Source organism: Morus notabilis, unplaced genomic scaffold, assembly GCF_000414095.1.
Source record: "Morus notabilis unplaced genomic scaffold, ASM41409v2 Scaffold518, whole genome shotgun sequence".
Lineage (NCBI taxonomy): Eukaryota > Viridiplantae > Streptophyta > Magnoliopsida > Rosales > Moraceae > Morus > Morus notabilis.
In genome coordinates this window covers 577658-596651 of record NW_010366577.1, presented here as the reverse complement: position 1 = coordinate 596651, position 18994 = coordinate 577658, and the positions used below count along the sequence as shown (strand labels likewise).

The window sequence follows — 18994 nt, the reverse complement described above, 5'->3', positions numbered from 1 at the left end:
AGTGAGGGAGGGAAGGGGGGTGGTGGTGTTATAATCAAGCAATGATTGAAATTCAAATTGCAACTTTTGAATCAACAATCCATTACTTGTTTCAAGCAGAGAATATAAGAATTCGCTATATATTAGTTAAACCTTATTCATTATGTGAGGGAGGGAAGGGGGGTGGTGGTGTTATAATCAAGCAATGATTGAAATTCAAATTGCAACTTTTGAATCAACAATCCATTACTTGTTTCAAGCAGAGAATATAAGAATTCGCTATATATTAGTTAAACCTTATTCATTATGGAGTTTAGATGAAAGACTAAGCAGCCTACCTGATTGCATAGACATCAGCTAGAGGATCGTCAACGATAAATCCAGCCAACTTCCATGAAGGATCTTTTGTTTGAACTCTGTTGCAAAGAGCTCTCATCCACTTATAGCAATCAGAAGATGCAAATCTGGGAGATATTATCCATGCTACAGGGATGGCCTTGTTGTCAGGGTTGAACACAAGAAGACTATGAACTGGATACTGGATGACATTCCAAATAAATAAATAAATAGATAAAAGTTGTTTTTTATAATACAATGGTGGCAAGTATCAAATTTTACACAGGAAAGATAGATTTTATAAATATATAGAAAGATAAACAGACCTTCAATTTGTTCGTTCCGAACTTTGAATCAGAGACTAAAAGGTTGCGATTTCCAAAACGAATCATTTGTTGCAACTGCCACTCTGTTTGGATACCCACCGTGAAAGGGTCAGAATCAGAGAAGTCCTCGTAAAAGAAAACATTACTCTGGTGGCTTTCCACCCATGTGCTGACGCTGACAGAATCATCAGTGTCCAATTCATATGTGGAACGCCGAATGCTTCTCTCCTGTCTCCGAACATACCGATGAGTTAACAGGTCATCACGATTACACGGACCACCCTGTCTTTCCACTGATTCATTGTGTCTCTGCATTATGGTCTCCACAGAGACACCCACATACAGCAGGGATAGCACACGAAGACGAAGATCGTCCGAAATATCAGGGGCAAAAACAGCACGTGTTCCAGCAGCCTTTTTGTCCTGTGGACCATGGCATGGAAGGCCCTTCTTATCAACATGCTTATCCTCGTTATATATGATGAGTGCTACCGAAGGTTCAGCAATTAAACGCTTCACAATAAAGTGGCAGGTGCATCCTCTCTTGGTATTTGGTCGACCGGCGTTTTTCTTCTTGGCCACATAAGTAGTCCTACTAGGTCTAACAATGCCACCCTTTCGATGGTCGTCAGGACCAAAGGAGCACCAATACCTAGAGATTTGACAAGATTAACTAAAGCCGATCGGAAGCAGAAGCAATCATTAGCAGCATTTAAAGCAACAAATGCGGGACTTACAGAATATATTCAAGAACTCCATCAACCTTTGGTTTGTACGGCGTTGTTGGTCTTCGTCTCCGCCTTGCTTCAACATGAAACTTTGTCGGGCAGTCTTTGTTAGAGGATTCACCCCTAATAAAATCATCCACTCTGGCAAAGGGGATTAAAGCCACTCTATCTATATTATCACGCCAACCTTCAACCTTTGACCACACGATATCGCCAGCAGAAAACTCCAAAATCGGAGGATTCTGTACAGGGAGGGACAGAATCTCATCCCACCTGGCCATCTGCAATGGAATTGGCAAATTTATACAAACTTCTCAAACAGAATTTGGACAAAGGAATATATATATATATATATATATATATTATATACTGGAAGAGTATTGAAGTGGCCAAATTCAGAACCTTCAGAACCTCAATATCAGGACTTGCTAGCCTTCACTACATAATCCAGTACAAGACGAACAAATTTAGAGTATTCAAGTCCAAACTAAATTAGTTTGATATTAACTTATCCAATATTAGATATTTTAGAACCCTCTTTTTCCTATTACTCTAAAATGGGGCTCAGTGCCGTCTTAAGGGTAAAGCCATCAAGGCAATTGCCTAATGCCCCTTATTATTAGGACTTTTTTTAACTAACTATCCATAAAAAATATATTAAAATTAATCACATTAATCTTTTTTCAAAAATAAAATATTCAAGCCTCAGAATCAGCATTGTCACGCCCTATAACCCAAATATTGTGGTTAACAAATAATTCAAACCAAAATCCAAAGATTTTTAAGGACTGAAAATAGAGGTCTTCTTTACTGCACATGCAAAACCAAGATAATATATAGATATTCCATCAGTTTCAGAACTAACAAGAAAATAATCAAGAAAAGCTCAATAGGCTCGTTACTCGTATATAAGTACTGAGAATTTCAGGATTTTAGGGTTTTTTAAAATCGGATAGGAAAATTTCGGATTAAGATCATTAAAGAGAGAAAACACTACCTCAAAATTTTGTCTCTACAACATTTCTCCAAATTTCGGATTAAGAGAGAAAGCACGGTGTTGAAGCCTAGGAAAGAAAGCTTCGGTTGCGCTTCCGTGAAGAGAGAGAGAGAGAGAGAGAGAGAGAGAGAAAGTGTGTCAGTGTGTTCGGCGGGAGGAACTAGTAGTAAGAGAGGGCAAAAGAGGAAAGGAAAAAAAAAGGACAAAATGGAAAGAGCCAGAATGCGAGATGGACAAGGGCAAGAATTAAGGGGCCAAAATGCAAACTTCAAAAATAATCCCTCCAATTTTTCATTTCTACACCAGGAATATATTTTCAGAAAAAAAAAATGATGATATTCCTACTTTTCATTGACCACCCTTAAAATTAAGGAGTTTATACTGTTAAATAAGCTATTTTGCTCTCTCATTAGAAATTATATTTTTACCGTTAAATTAATTTTTTAACGATTAAATTTATAATAATAATATTTTAATGTAATACGTTATAAATTTTTAATACAGATCATTAAAAAATTAATTAAACAGTTAAAATAATTATCTCTACTGATAGAGTAAAATAATTTACTTCACTATAAAAATTGTCTAAAATTAATTACACAAATTCATAACCACCTAGTAAAAAATAATACATGCAGAATAATATTATCTTAATCTTAATAGTTATAAAATGAATATTATTAAACTAAAGATATATCCTAAACATGGGTCTAAAAATGTTGTTTAATCCCTTATTTTAAATTTTTTTTAATTTTTCATTTTTACGAGATTGGGCCAAGCCCATAAACAACTAGGTTTCATTCATCTAACAAATTTTTTTATTTTATTTTTTTATTTTTTTGATAATTATCTAACAGATCAATTTGTTTCCACGGAGAAGCTGTCTAAAGGGCGCCAATGCAGGCCAGCGCCTCCCTTGATCAGGTTCCACACCAGACCACTCAGAATGTCTGCCAGCGTCCGTGATTCCAAGACGTTAGGGATGTCTGATTCGACGACGCGTTTAGAATTAATTTTAAAATTGTTTTGTTTTTAAAAAATAAAATAAAATTAAAACTATTTTAAAAATTATTTTAAAATTATGTTTAGTTAGTTTTTTAAAAGATTTTTTTGAGTATAATAAAAAAGTAAAATCATGTTTATTAATTAATATATTATAATATTATTGATAAGTACTAAAAAATTAAAATAAAAAAGTGAAAATAACTTTTAATTATTTTTTAATTCCTTTATAAAAATTATTCTTATTGTTTTTGTTTTCAAAACATTTGCTAAACTCATTTTTTATTTTTTATTTCTGTTTTTTCCTCTCTTGAGCACAGAGAGAGACACTAATGAATTTTTTTATACTGAAAATAATATTTTGATAAAACTGCTAAACATATTTTTTAAAATAACTATCTGAGATTGAAAACATTTTTATTTTTATTTTCATACAAAAAATAAAATTATTTTAGAAGTAGTTTCAAACACACCAAAAATTATTTTAAAATGAGTTTTAAATACACTCAATGTCGTTTTATTTTTATTTTCATTGTTATTTCTCGAAATACGTGAAAATCATTTTTAAAAATGTTCCAAACAAGCACCTTATTTTCCCATTTGATTTTTTTTTTTTTTGTGAAAACCCCTTTTGATTTTCAAATACAACGACCAAACAAGTTTTTTCCACTTGTTTTTTTTTTTTTTTTTTCTGATTCCCAAAATCATAAAAATTGATTCCGGCCCTTCATTTTCTCTAAAGCCCCTGATATAAACCCTTATTGAAAGGTACTAGTTTGCTGATTCGAATTTTTAATTCGAGTTAAGATGTGATTTTATGTGAGAGTTTTTTATTGTAGCAAAAAAAATTAAATGTGATTATTTATTAGAGCTTTTTACTGTAATAAAATTTAAATTTTAAACTCAAATCAGTAAAATGAACGAGGTATGTCCTTAAGTTTATTTTTATTTTGTAGAATTTAATTGAATTTTATTTTAAGTTGTAGCCGAATATACAGAAGCAAAAACCCTTCTCCTCCCCGACAGCCAAAGGGGTTTAAGGGACTTCCGCTTCTTCGTTCAGTGCAATCTCCATTGTTTCACCATCTCTTCTTTCATAAATCCAAGTAAGTCTCAAGATTCTCTGTATTCATTCCTTTTGTTATCTAGATTGTCTTCACCTTGTTTATTTGATTTGTTGCTCAGAAGAATTTTTTTTTTTTTTTTTTAAAGTGAAAAGTTTCTGAAATTCTTGGTTATTGGATTTCTTTCTTATACTATACTATGGACTATGGTTTAGGTTTGAGTTGAAATGGCTTTCCGTGTTGGTGCAAAGCGGTCTCTTGAAACTGTCATTTACAACAATAGGATCTTCAAGAGTAGTTGCAGCAGCAGTTCTGGGCACAAGTTTTCAACTTGGGCTTCCCAATGGGGTTCTTTAGAGCAAGCCGCAGAAACCCAAATCGCCGTTCTTGGTGATAAGTCATTTGGGTCTGTTATTTTCTGCAGAAGATTCGGTTCTGAAGCTTCAGCTGTTGATCAATTGGATCTCATAAAGCAGCTGAGGGAAAGGACAAGTGCTCCTATCAAAGACGTCAAGGCTTCTCTCATTGATTGCAATTGGGACATTGGTCTAAACCCCGTTTTGCCATAGATCTTTGTTTTTTTTTTTTTTAAATGTGTTTTGTTAATTCGGTTATGGTTTTGTTGTTGTGATTGGTTGACTATGTAAATGTAGAGGCTGCTCAGAAGGACTTGAGGAAAAGAGGGAAAGTATTGGCATCGAAGAAGTCGTCTCGTACTGCCGCAGAGGGATTGCTTGCGCTAGCGCAGAATGAGACCAAAGCTGCTCTCATTGAACTCAACTGTGAGACTGACTTTGTAGCTAGAAATGAAATATTTCAGTACTTGGTTAGTATAACAAATACCATCACTTTCATAGACGCAGTTATTCCCTTAACAAAAAAAAAAAAAAAAAGAGGAATCATTGTTGTTGTTATCATTATCATTGGTATTATTAAAATCAATGTTTATTGTTATTATTGACATTGTTACCATTGTTATTATGAGAAACAAACTTTATTGATACTCGAACAATATAATAGAAAGTGGACAATGAATTCATCAGAGAAACAAGAACAAGAAACTAACAGCTAAGCTAAACGTTAGCAACCCAAAACATCTTTAGAACAGAGTAATTAAAAAAAATGAAGTAATTACAATCATTATCAGAGTCTTGCTGAGCATCTATTCCATGATTTTACCTATGCTGGACCAGTAAAATCATATTGTTTTTTTTTTCTTTTATGATACCTATTGTATTTTTATTACAAGGATTACAAAATTTAAGGTTTTCCAGGCTCATGACTCTGGACTTTCCTTCAATTTTCTATATAGGCTTTAGCTTTGGCGAAGCGAGCTTTGCTAATTAACAATCCTTCTCAGCCATCTTCTGAGGTCCTTCCTGTTGGACCTGAGCATTTGGAGGTAAATAAATTGTTGTTCCTTTTTTGTTACTTCCTTGCCTATATTTCATTTACAAGTGACATAATTTCATATTCCATATGACAATGCTTCTTCCCCGTCAGCATGATAAATTTTGGTCAGGAAGCTTTTATTACTACAGTTTTAACTTTAATTGCGGCACTGACAAAATAAGAGCATTGATGAATGATCATAGTTGGAAACAAACTCTGGTTGTTGTGTGCATCAAATGATAAAAGGTTGCCGCTACAATGAACCGGCAAAACTGGAAATGTTTCAAATGAAGCACCTGATAACTAACTATATAAATAAATAAGATGAGTACTCCTAAAATCATTAACTGCTCGTGGCTTCTTTTCATATCTTGGATCTTGATAATATTGCTGTTTCTCTTATAATTTACTCTGAATCCTGAGAATGAATATGCAAAATGAAACAGAGCATATCTTATATTAACCCCAGTAATGTTTTTAGATGGTTGTACTTCAATCTATTGACATATGACTAGACTTCCAAGAGAGTTTTAACTGATTGGTGTCTCAATCTGATTAAAATGATTTCATTCCTAACAGGAGCTTACGTTAAATCTTGAACATCAAAAACTGTCTGGCGAAACAACAATTCAGAATGCAATTACTGAACTAGCTGCAATTATGGGTGAAAACGTTAAATTAAGGAGGGGTTTTGTGATATCTGCATCTCCAAATGGTGTTTTGTCAACCTACCTCCATACAAGTCCTCAACCAGGTAGTTATCTCAAATGTTAAATGAAGTTCATTTACATGCATTTTACTAGTATGCAGACAGGTCACAAATGTAATAAATTTTCTAACTTGATAAGGCGTTAAGCAATCCACTGGTTTAAAATATTGGACCTTTAAAGAAAAAATACATTTTTTCACGGGACATTTATTTGATTTTTCTATCCAAAGGTTTGGGTCGGATCGCTGGAGTTTTATCTCTTGAAGTGGAGGATGGAAATCTTCAATCAGAAGCTCTTCAGCAGACTGGATCACAATTGGCCATGCATGTAGTGGCAGCAAAGCCTCAATTTCTGACAAAGGAACTTGTGTCTTCTGATGCATTAGAGAATGAGCGAGATATTCTTAAGTCTCAGGTAACTGGTGATCTCCATCTACCTCTAAGCTTAGTTCAGTGTTAAAGACAATATCAATATGATTTTCAGAACCAAGATTTAAATCTAATTAGTGTGTAATGTAGATGCAGAATAAAAATCTATATGTTTTTTTTTTAATCTAATTTACTCCTTTCTGTTTTTGTTTTGTTCCTTCTTATGTTTAGAGGATACCGTATTCTCTATACCCCTGTATTGGATTATTTCAGCAATGAAAGTCGTTGTTCTTATTAAAAAAATAATTCACACACTTATTTTCGTTTTGTTTTTGTACTTTTAGAATTTATATAATGTGTATTTTTTTGTTTTTTTCCTTTAGGCTGAAAGTTCTGGGAAGCCTCAGGTAGCCATAGAAAAAATGGTAGAAGGTCGCTTGCGCAAATATTATGAGGATGTTGTTCTTATGGAGCAGAAGTTTATTGTTAATGACACAATCAACGTCAAGGTATCACATCTACGGAAATGGCTACCTGGTTTCGCTGTGAATTCTATGACTTTATGCAAAGTTTCTAAACAGTATAGGCATAAATCTTTATCAGCCTGATTGATTTTAGTGATTTATAAAGTATGGTGTGTTGCTAACAAATGCAGCAGAGCAACTCTGATGTGCGCTCTTGCATGTGTTTGTGAATTTGTGTTTCGGATGTCTTTTGCAAATGGTTACTGATGCTTTGAAAACATTTTTTTCCAGACATTATTAGACAATCTATCGAAAGAAGTTGGATCACCTGTTAAGATTGGGAGCTTCTTCAGGATGGAAGTTGGTGAAGGAATTCAACGGTAGAAACTTTCTTGCTTGTTAACATGAATTTTTGGTCTGCTATTTCATTTTTTCTGATATTTCAAGTGCTGCTGGCTATATTTCGAGAAAAACAAGGTTTTGGCCATATCAATTGTCTTTTGCTGTTGATTCTGTGCTCTTTTAATGTGCTGTTTGTATTCTAGTAGTTTTCATCGTAATACACTATCCGTGATCATTCATAATACGGTGGTTACTTAAGGCACTGGCACCTCAAACTTCGTTTTCTCTGTAGTGAATTGCACCACTTCCATTGCCATAAAAATGACTTGTTCAATTCCTTTTTTAAGGTTGTATATTGTCCTAGCTATGTAGGGAGATTTAGGCATAACTAGTCGTTTTTATATTTTCATTGTCATTTACTTTAGCTTATTCACTTAGCTTTATTTTGTTATAAGTTTGTCGTTTGTGTTAGTGGATATTTTGCTATCGTTTTGTCTGTTGTAATAGGGGACTTTATATTTTTTTCTTTTTTTGATATAATACGGGATTGAACCCACAATCTCCCCCAAACCCCACCCCATCCAAACCCCCCATGGCACTAGACCAAGCGGTCTTATGCATAGGGGACTTGATAATTGAGATATTAAATACTAGATTTGAGTTTTCTCTCCAATTAGGGGGTTTTCTCCTTTTTAGAATTTCTTTAAATAGGTTTAGACCTTTGAGCCCCATCTCCCGTCCGGGCTAGGCCGGTAAAATTCCATTATATTCATTCCGCTACATCACCTAGTCCCCTTCACTTGAATATACTATTGATTTAGTCATATCTCTTGATGTACTTAGGGACCTAAATTGGGGAGTGATGGGATTTTGTTTTCCATAGATTTTACCTATAATAATGAGATGCAAACGAAGGGATGCATTTGGCGATTTTGCCATGCTTGTGTGAGTCGCAGGACACATCATGTTATGTGACTCTGGGTATGTAAGACAAATACCTGGACAAATAGAAGATAGTGATTTAGTTGTCCTAAATTCCTAATCGAACTCTAGTTAAAGGGTCTTCAATTTTTTTTTTTTTTTTCAATGATTCTTCCCAGTGATCTCTACTCTGGTAATTCTATATAATTGCATAGCATTCATGCTTTGTTAAAACGCTTGGCAAGATGCACTTCATCCTCATGAGTCATGAAATCTGATATGTTCTTCGTTTATAGTTCTTTTGTTGATTACTATCGTTCTTGTATTTTTCACATTTCTATGCTACTTCTCTTGCGTGTTCGACTCAGAGCGCCAGAGGAACGGTTTATTTTGTCTAACACAATGCCAGCTTTGTTACAACGTCACTAACTATCATCTAATTTGCAGGCTAGAAACGCCCTGAAGCTGTTTAATTTATGAAGGCGCTTCATATACAACGCGTTGCAGTCATTGTTAATTGCAAATTTTTATTTTTTTTACGGGAAAAAATAACTTATTCCTTTCTGAAAGCACATAATAACAGAGATCTGATGGGACTAGTTTGGTCTTTGTTCTGTCCTGTACTGGCCATCTGATCCTGCAAGTAGAAACTTTAATCATGTACTAGATTTGATTTGAGCTAGTTTAAGGATCATATATAAATTTGCTCATGGAGATTCTTGTATGGAAGTAGTTTCTGATGGAAACGCTCAAACATGTGAAATTGAGGTATGAATTATATACTTGTTTATGATGGGATGAAGAATTAACTTGGTGCGCCAAACCAGTTGTTTCTTTGTCGTCTGAAACAATCCACAAAGAGAAGATAAAGAGGACATACTTGATTCTTGAAGCACAAGCACCAGAAGATGAATAATTACTCAATTGCAACACTTTTTTTTTCTTTCCTTTTTTTCTTTCTTGGATAGAGTCTTTGAGATTACTTTATCTATTCACTTTAGTTTCTTTAGGGGTGACAATTTGTGTTACGTGTCGTATTTTTATCGTTTCTTTTTAAACTTGCAATTAACCCGAACACGACTCATGACACGAAATTTTTTAAAAATCACAACACGAACACGACACGACACAAAAATGACCCGTGGCACGAAATTGACCCGTGAACCTGAAATTGACATTAAAATTGTGTACTTTTATTTAATTTTTTACATATTAGAAATAACTTAAAATTCATAACACACTAAAATACAATAACATCCATTGAAATTAAGCAAATAATAGTATAAAATTTTGAGTATAACTATCATGATATCATAAGTTTATAATAAAATAAAAAATATGTAATGAAAAATATATGTATTTTTTAGTTTTTTACGAGTTTCGTGTTGTATTCGGGTTAGGCGAGTCCAACTCGAAATTAACCCGTGTTTTTCGTGTCAATTTCAGGTCAACTTAATTCTGACCCAAACTTCTTTTTTTTTAACCCTAACCCGCAAAATTCGTGTCGTTTTCGAGTCGTGTTGTCGTGTCGTGATCCATATTGCCGGCCCTAAGTTTCTTATGCTTAAATTTTAATGCACGTCTTAGGGCTAACCGAATGCAATACTAGAGGATATTATTTGTAATGCCAATGGTGATGAATTTAGCATTAAGAGTTTGCGTTTCTTCTAAAGAAAGGATCAACGAGTATAGTTACGTGTATGACAAATGTTTTAGTAGAAAATTTATTAGTTGGTAATTACGTGTATGATAATTACCAATAGCCTTTTGAAGTTTAGCTGTGACAATTAGTTATTAAACAACGGAATACTAGAGTTAGGTATGTGCTAGGTTATAGCTCCAACAGCTAATCATCATGATAAACAAGAAGAATTAATTTTTTGATTATAGTGAATACTGAATGGTGTTAAATATATAAATAACAACTATGAAGAATATTTCAGATATTTTATTTATAGACTGATGTTTTATACCATTCTGTTAGTAGGACCAAAATGCTCAAAAGAGAACCAACAAGGAATGTGGTTTCACAGAACGAGAATTATCAAACCAACCAAAAATAATTGTGAGTACGCCAGTACGGAACTAAAATTTAAATATTATAAGGGATCATAAATAATTTTGAAAAATTATCACTCCTTTTGTTTTTTTTTTTTTTTTTAAATTTAAACACTTCTTTTACTCCTCATATTATCCAAATGCCTCAAACACTTCTTATGTTTATAAAATCAGACTCAAAATACTCTTTGAAGTAAATTTTTTTTTTAAATACCAAGTTTACCTTTCCCAACTTTAATTAAATACAAAATAAGAAAATTATTAAATCAAAATATTAAATAAAATCAAACTTAAAAAGTTGAAAATTCTCAAAATAATTGATGTATTTGTTCGATTGAAATATATATTTGGACATTTTTAATTTTTAATTTAATTTGTTTAGTTGGGTTGTACTTAAAATTACATTTGATATACAGTGGGAAGGCTAATCTTGATATTTAAAAATTTTTAATTGCTTGAAGCGGTGTTTTGGATCTTATTTTTAAAAGAGGGAGTTTGGGGCATTTGTATAATAAAAAAGAGAAGTGGTATTTAGAGAAAATCTGGGGTGTGTTTTGGGTATTTTCCTTATAATTTTCATTCTACTAATTGCTTGATAGGTTATCAGCAAAAGAAAGGGGCAAAAAAAAAAAATGCTAGTGGGGTGGAACGTAATCCAATAATAAGAACTAATAATAGAGGACTACATGAGATGGAAAAGATGTATAATGCCAGAATATACACATAACTCTTTTGTTCACTTTTCCAGCCAAAAACAAACTCTTTTGTTCACTTTTTTTAGGTTTTTTTGGACTTTCTTAGGTACGCTAACATACGAGTATATCAAGTTTTCTATCTGTCAGATCTGCATAAAATCACGTAAAAATTAAAAAGTATACAGATTTAACGGTTAAAAAAATCTAGCATACCAATACGCCAGACGTACTAGAGAATCTATATTTATTTTTTCCTTAAAATAACTAATTATAGCTAACCAGCAACCACCATAGCGTTAATATCACTAGATTGCTAGTATTTACAATCAAAGGGCGGAGTTGGTCCTGGCAAAAGGGGCTCCTCAGTCCTCATATTTTATTGTCTAGAATTTTAATTCTTTTACAATTATTTCTTTAATTTGTTTTTATTGAAATTATCTAATTATAGTTTTTACATAAATGTTTATAAGTATTGTTTAATTTTTTATTTCTAGGTGTACTCATATTTCAAAGTTAAGACTTCCAACAAACTAAAACTCAACTGTACTATTATGTGTTTATAATTTTTAGATTAAAATCTTAAACTTTATGCTTGGTTCATACAATATATATATATATATATAGATAAATGAAGATAAAAAATGATAGGCGTTAAAGACAATGTAGGTGGGCTGTTATTTACATTTTTGAGGATGAGATCTTTTTTAAATTTTACTATTTGTAAAATGCTTTAAATTTTTTTATTATTGTGTTTCAATATTCTAATAAAAATTATTTTCAAAAAAGATACTCTAATAAAATTTTACTTTATGTCTAGGAAGTTCGTAAAGAGATCAAAATAGGAAAAAAAAAAAAAAAAACCCAAAAAGTAACAACTGATCATGAGTTGTTTGCCGTGTTTTTATATTTTAAGCTCGTAGACTAGAGGTACATAAATCAAAGGAACGGTATTTTATTAACAACAAATATACATAGGTGATAGATTATTAGAATTTTGAGTGATTGTCAAGAGGAAATATGGAACGAAAGTTTCTGGGAAGCGTGATACCGATACGACCGTGACACACATTTAGGGCATATGATATGATAATTGGTATGAAATGATGAGCTGCACTTTTATATTTATATTTATATTATATATATATAAGCATATGTGTAACCGACACCGCCTATATATATATATATATATATAATAAAAAGAATGCAAAATTGTCACGCAAAAGCTTGAAAATGGCTTTACTCATTTGCAGGTCAAATCCCAAACTCACATGCTTTCCTATATATTTTTAGGACCCAAGCTATGTATATGTTAATTGTACTCGTGAAACAGTTATTAATGATATTGTCATATCATCTCTAGTATATATATATATATATGTGTATATTATGTAAATTTATCAAATTAGCATATGTAAGATTATTGTTCCACTATTAATACAAAGATATTACTGTCCCCTAAGACTTTCTTGTTTACAGCATAGCGGTTTAGAAGCCCATTCTGTTTCTCCTTAATTATTAAAAAAAGAGAAAGAAAGAAAGAAAAGCAAAAACAAAAGCGTTCCGTGACTACATGACCTAGTGAATATTATACGACTGTCATTTGAATTTATGGGAGTGTTTAAAATTGATCTTATTTTTATTTTTTATATTTTTTGAGAAAAAAAAATAAAAATATTTTTAAAACGGTATTTGGCGCAATAAAGATAAAAAATAAAAATAAAAACGATTTTTTAATTTAGTGTAAAATGAGAGAAAAATAAAAAATAATTTTTAGTCGTTTTTCATTTTTTGTCTTCGTTTTCTCCTCTCTCGAGTAGGGAGAGAGAAATAGAGACATTAATATGTTTTTTTATACTAAAAACAATCTCTTGATAAAATTACCAAACGCGTTTTTAAAAATAATTTCTGTCTGAGATTGAAAATGTTTTCATTTTTATTTTCATATAAAAAATAAAATTATTTTAGAACGAGTTCTAAATGCGCCCTATATGTCTCATATTGTGGTAGCCATATTATTATTCGTCCTTATTGTAGGATTTTTTTTAAAATTTTATTTTAGTTATGATCTCGTACGTACTGCAAACCACACAATAGCGGGGAAGTTGACAATTTGTAGCAAATGGAATGATAGCGCATATTATTAACCGTCGCATTATGTAATTGTCATGATTAAAATATAGTGATGATGACTTTTATATGAACAAATTGATAGGAGTAGAAGAATTTACTCGTCATGTACCTAAAACTCGTGAGAATAAGACCAAATAAAAACTAAAACTGGAGAAAAACAAAAAACAAAAAAAAAACGACAAGAAACAGAAAAAAAAAAAAGAAAGAAACGAAAAGGAAGGAGAGCAAATTCGTAAGTGGACCCAACACGTATTTAGCAAAGAATATTTCAAAATAGATGATATATCATAATTAAACACAAACTATGCTGACAATTACACGTATAAACTAACAATAATAATATATTATATAACCATAAACTAACACAACTGGAGTCGCACCTTCTATACATCTTCCCTCTTATCTCTGTTCCAACTTTTAGGGTGTGTTTGGTTCAAGAATTCGTGTAATGGTTTGAATTATGGTTCGTAGTTTGTTATAGTATTTTTTTTCATAAAAAACACACATAAATAAAAAATGGTTCTGAATCATGATTCTGAATCTATCAACTAAACGTCCTTAAGCTCAACTTAAAATATACAAATAAAAAATAAATAAATCCAACGCGGACTCAACCACACAATGTCAAACGACATACAACTGGCTCCTAATTAGAATCTTTAATTGCATATAAAAATCTCTCAAGCGAGACCCATTCACGTTCCTATTAGCACTCGTATAAATCTTCAAACTTCAAACCTTAACCATACACATAATATTACACACAACTAACCATTTTTCTCCCATCAGATCACAACCCACAAAAGACTTAGTCCTATCTCCACCACCAACATTAAAAACTCTTTGTATCTTTTCTTTCAATTTCACCCTCCAAATTAAACACACATGGGAAACTATGTCTCGTGCACCCTATCAACCCTAGGAGGGAAACAACCGGCCTGCAAAGCAGCCAAAGTCATCTTCCCCGGCGGCGAACTCCGGAAGTTCGACGAGCCGATAAAGGCCGCCGAGCTAATGCTCGAGATGCCGAACTTCTTCCTTGTCAACTCTTGCTCTCTGCAGATCGGGAGAAGGTTTTCCGCTCTGAACGCCGACGAAGACCTAGAAATGGGCAATGTCTACGTCATGTTCCCCATGCAGAGAGTGAATTCCGTCGTCACCGCCGCCGACATGGGCGCCATCTTCCTCGTCGCGAAGAAGGCGGTTTCGGGGGGGAAGAAAAGGGTTTTGCCGGCCGAGGCCGGCGAGGCGGCCGTGGCGATTGGGAATTTGAGAAAAGATAACATTGATCATGATCATGTGGCCGCGGCGCCGGCGCCGAAATTGAATTTAGATGACATCGAGGACTTCTCGGCGCCGGAGTTCATGCATAGATTGTCAATGAGCAGATCTAAGAAGCCATTATTGGAGACTATTGTAGAATAAGAAGAGCCGGTTTTCTTGAGATGATGATCAGGAGAGTTGGTTTTTGAAGTCTCTGATTCTCTCCCTCTCGCCTCTTTTTTTTCCTTTTTTCTTCCTTTTTCTCTTTTCCTTTTTCTGGTTTAGCAAAGCATTAAATTAGTGTAGATACAGAAGTAATGTTAATTGGTATTTTTTTCGTAGTGAAATAGTTCGTTTAATATATATATATATATATTAAGTATATGTATATGTACACCTGCATGATCATGTAACAATTGATTTGCTTTTATTAATCAAGATGAAGTTTAATAAATTTATAAAAAGGCAGGATTCGCATTTTAATCTCTGTGTGTGTGTTTTTTTTCCAATTATTTTTCAGATATATAGGAACATCTGCGAGCCAAGCTATAATGACTTCCTATGGCTTTATCATAATTTGTCTCTGTAATTGTGGGTCATACGCATGTGCTGAACACGACTCGAGCACCTTACTACGCCTCCAAAGGAAAACAAATGAAAAAAAAAATAATAATAATTGTTATTTAATTGATTAAAGTTGTTCAGCATATATATTGGCATCATAATTCGGCAGTACTATCAATTTTTGGTTTCGTTCTAGTGATGTTTCAGGATGTGTTTGATTGATTTTTCTTTTCCCCGTTATTTTCTTTAAATCAGCATATTGCAATAACAGTGACAAATAATAATAATAATAATAATAATAATAATGTGAAATACATTTAGGGCGCATTTACCAAACGATAAATAAATGAAATAGGAAACATAATGAGATTTAAAAGAAAAATAAAGTAATAAATTTAAGAGTCATTTATTTTCTTTTAAGTGTTTACCTACTACTAGATAGTGTAATGGAAAACAGTCTCATTTGCTTTCTTATGTTTACTAAAATTAGAAATAGTAATTTCATGAATGTAATCACTAAAATGTTCTTTTATACAATTTGATAGTCATTGATTATATAGTATAATTAAGATAATAAGTAAATTTAGCATTCATAAGATAATAAGTAAATTTAGCATTCATTTTCTTTAACAAAAAATTAATACTAAAAGGATGTAAGGATTGTCATTTTTTTCTCATTCTCTTTATTATATAGAGCCCACTAAATTTGTATTACTGATTTTGTTAGTAAATATATTATTAAATGAGAAAATGAATCACTTCTCACTTTTCTTTTTCCCTAAGTAAACTTAGTTTTTTTAAGTCAAAATTACCCTTTGATTAGAAAAAGGTAGGATTTAACGTAAATTTAAAATGTGAAGGTATGAATGTGATAAATTCGAAATAAGAATGTGATGTTTTTGATAATCTTAAAATGCATGATTGAAAAAGTGAGAATATCTCTTTTTCTTTCTATTGTCATTTCTTACTTTGTTTGTCTTCTTCGCAATCACAAAATTGTAATTTCTATATTTTACTGCCGTTTTATATACTCGTGATATATATCTTTTGGTTTGTTTAGGTGTCGTCTAGTTGAGAATTTTGTTTAAGATATACTCGGTCCACAACTCTAATTTAATCTAATAATACATAAAAGAGTCAAAATCTCTTAAATAATACTCTCTCTTTAGATTGTCACGTGGCGCCTTCTCATTCTTTTTGCTTTTTTTCCCTTCTTTACATTTTTATCTTTATTCATTTTGTCTTTTAAATTTTTGTTTTTTTGGTTTTTGAAATTTTTTTTTGAAATTTTGCTCACTTTGCTCCAATAAACCGAATTTCTTTTGCATGTGTGTCCATTTAATTTTTTTATTCAATAATTAAAATAATTTTCTTCAAATGTATGTGTACTTAATTGTATTATGTATATTTCTTGTCATATCAAAATTTAATTTTACACATTTTTTTTCTATTGTGCTCTCTTAGAGCACTTTCTAAGCTGCCATGTGGTAGCCCTCTACACTCTTTTTTTTTTTTTTAATTTTTTCTACTTTTATTATTTTTTTATAATTTAGTTGTTTTTACGTATTTTTCTCTTTTCTGATCTTATTTTTTTATTTTATCAGGGGCTCTATTATAATTTATTATTGTCACGACTATCTATATATCTAATATGATGTCTAACATCTAGAAGCAGCCAAGTCAACTTAGAGACCACATCCTTCTTTTTTTCCCTTCTCTTTTCTTAAACTTTTCCTCTTTTATTATTATATTTTTTTCCTTTTTTTGCCTATTTTCTTTTTATTTTTCTGTTAATATTCTTTGACAATTTTTTTTTTACAATATCCTTCTTTAAAATACTTTCTTATGATTAAAATAATCCTTTCGAATACATTAGTACTTCTTTTTTATCAAAACCTCTAATATAATTTTAATTCTTTTTTCTTTTTTAAATTTCCTCTTCTCATCTTTTTATTTTTTTTGTTTATTGATTTTTTTCCTAACATTCTTTGACCGTTACATTTTTTTTTACAATATTCTTCTCTGACGTACTTTTCTTTCCTCACTTTATTTTAATTAAAATAATTCCATACTTAATTTTTTTTATTGGTCAAAAGCTCTTATATAATTTTAATTCTTTTTCAATATGATTTTTTTTTAAAAAAATTTCTCTTGCTTTAATTATGGACTTAACCTCAAACGAAATTGCGCGTTTTAACGTGGGATTAAAATTATCGACGTGCTATGCACAACTAGTTAATAAAAGAACAAAATGAAGAGTATATACTCTTTATTCGTCGTAACTCATAGCGAAACCGTGGAAAATCCCATTTCTTTCCCGCCAAAAGAAAAGACCAGAAAGAATGAGCGCGAGCCAAATGCTTCAGAAAGAAGCTTCGGGATTTTCGACGCCCGATCGTAGCAGATTCAAGAAGAAATTCAGTCCAAGATCTTTGGTGTTCGACTCATCTGCCGAGATCTCCAAGCAGAATCTCAATGTAGACGACATTACCAATGTAAGAATTACATCTTTGATCCTAGTCTTAATACTTCTCGTTCTTCGACTTTTGAATTTCGATCTGATATTTCTGTTCGAATTTTTGATGCTTTTATGTATTTTTGCACTTATGTCGATTGTTTATTGCGACGATTTGATTCTTGTTGAGATTATACAGAACAGAACGAATCATCAAGTTTCTAGCCTTAATTTTGATATAGCTCCCTCCGATTAGGTTTGGTTTGCAGGGCTGTTTGTTTGTTTATCGAGAAAGCAACCGTAGGAAACTGAAATTGAGTAGCGGAATTCGATTGTAGTTCATTCGATTTTGAAATTCTCGACTTCTTCCCTTCTGTTTCGTAGGGCTTCACGGCAAGTCCGTCCGATCCAGACCTGTCAGCTTCACCAGAAATCTCGCTTCACTCTGAACTAACTCAGTCGTCGGAAGTCAAACCGGGTCTCGTCTCTGCAGCTGTCGGCGATTCGACAAGCTTCAACTCCTTGGAGGCGGAGATCGCCGTCGGTCTTCTCAGGAAAGCCATGGCTCAGGTGTTGAAATCCCCTAACGCGGTGGATTCTCAATCTAGAAAGCTTCTCGAACATCTGATCCAGGTTGTGATAGAGATGCACCAAAAGGATCCGGACGAGACAGACCGAATTGGAAAACTCCTCCAGGCCAAAACTCGCATTGTCTTGGTCTTCGTCTTGCTTTGCAGCTTCGCAACGGTGGTTACTTGGATCTTCAGATCCAAATTGCAAGGTTCTTTTGGAAAACCTCCTCCAACTTAAAATCTTGCCTGTCTCATATAGATTCATTGAACAGCTTTATCAATACTAGTTACTGGTTTGTTTAAGTTTCTGAAGTTTGTATAATGCACATTAACATATAGGAGTCAAACAAAGAGGAGGAACAGTAGTTCGGACCTAAACAGTTTGATTAATACTGGTTTGCTTAGTTTTTTATAGCCTTCACATGAATTTCCTTTGCTATTAATCACCGATTACGAAAAATAAGAACAGGAGACTCGACATGTATAAAAGATGCAAGTGCTAAGCAATACTAACAGAATCAAGTCAGAAAAGTTGAAATTCTGAAGGAATACATGTTCTAAAAGTATAATTCTATAATCTTGCCACGGTACAACTCTCAGCCAAGCTTGTTTTCATGATATATATATA

General features: G+C 32.4%; 4 protein-coding genes across 7 annotated transcripts in view; 3 read left to right on the top strand and 1 right to left on the bottom strand.

Moving 5' to 3' along the window:
* LOC21409744 overlaps nucleotides 1-2543 on the bottom strand; it is a 24785-nt gene extending 22242 nt beyond the window's left edge. For 3 of the 4 annotated variants that reach the window (XR_002903311.1, XR_002903312.1, XM_024173849.1), the window contains exons 1-4: nucleotides 2367-2543; nucleotides 1379-1650; nucleotides 642-1293; nucleotides 318-517 (exon numbers count right to left, since the gene is read on the bottom strand). Coding sequence is in view for 2 of the 4 variants with exons in the window: in XM_024173849.1 (XP_024029617.1) it covers nucleotides 318-517; nucleotides 642-1293; nucleotides 1379-1650 (1124 nt within the window). In the remaining 2 variants the exon portion in view is untranslated. Of the gene's footprint in view, nucleotides 1-317; nucleotides 518-641; nucleotides 1294-1378; nucleotides 1658-2366 lie in introns of those variants that run through there. The other variant, XM_010110620.2, reaches the window with a different exon arrangement.
* Nucleotides 2544-4392: 1849 nt separating this feature from the next.
* LOC21409743 (elongation factor Ts, mitochondrial) lies at nucleotides 4393-9353 on the top strand. Its single transcript, XM_010110619.2, has 9 exons — nucleotides 4393-4474; nucleotides 4648-4978; nucleotides 5086-5258; nucleotides 5745-5834; nucleotides 6404-6578; nucleotides 6764-6948; nucleotides 7286-7411; nucleotides 7658-7746; nucleotides 9077-9353. Exons 2-9 carry the CDS (start codon nucleotides 4660-4662, stop codon nucleotides 9090-9092), a joined length of 1173 nt encoding a protein of 390 aa, XP_010108921.2. The 5' UTR covers nucleotides 4393-4474; nucleotides 4648-4659; the 3' UTR covers nucleotides 9093-9353.
* A 5044-nt stretch (nucleotides 9354-14397) lies between these two features.
* LOC21409742 lies at nucleotides 14398-14937 on the top strand. Its single transcript, XM_010110618.1, has one exon. The coding sequence runs from the start codon at nucleotides 14398-14400 to the stop codon at nucleotides 14935-14937; it is 540 nt and encodes a 179-aa protein (XP_010108920.1).
* Nucleotides 14938-17645: 2708 nt separating this feature from the next.
* The window catches only part of LOC21409741, a 1856-nt gene continuing 507 nt past the window's right edge, over nucleotides 17646-18994 (top strand). Inside the window, exons 1-2 of the mRNA XM_010110617.2 lie at nucleotides 17646-17834; nucleotides 18179-18575. Coding sequence (XP_010108919.2) covers nucleotides 17682-17834; nucleotides 18179-18575 — 550 coding nt within the window. The 5' untranslated portion in view covers nucleotides 17646-17681. The remainder of the gene's footprint in view (nucleotides 17835-18178; nucleotides 18576-18994) is intronic.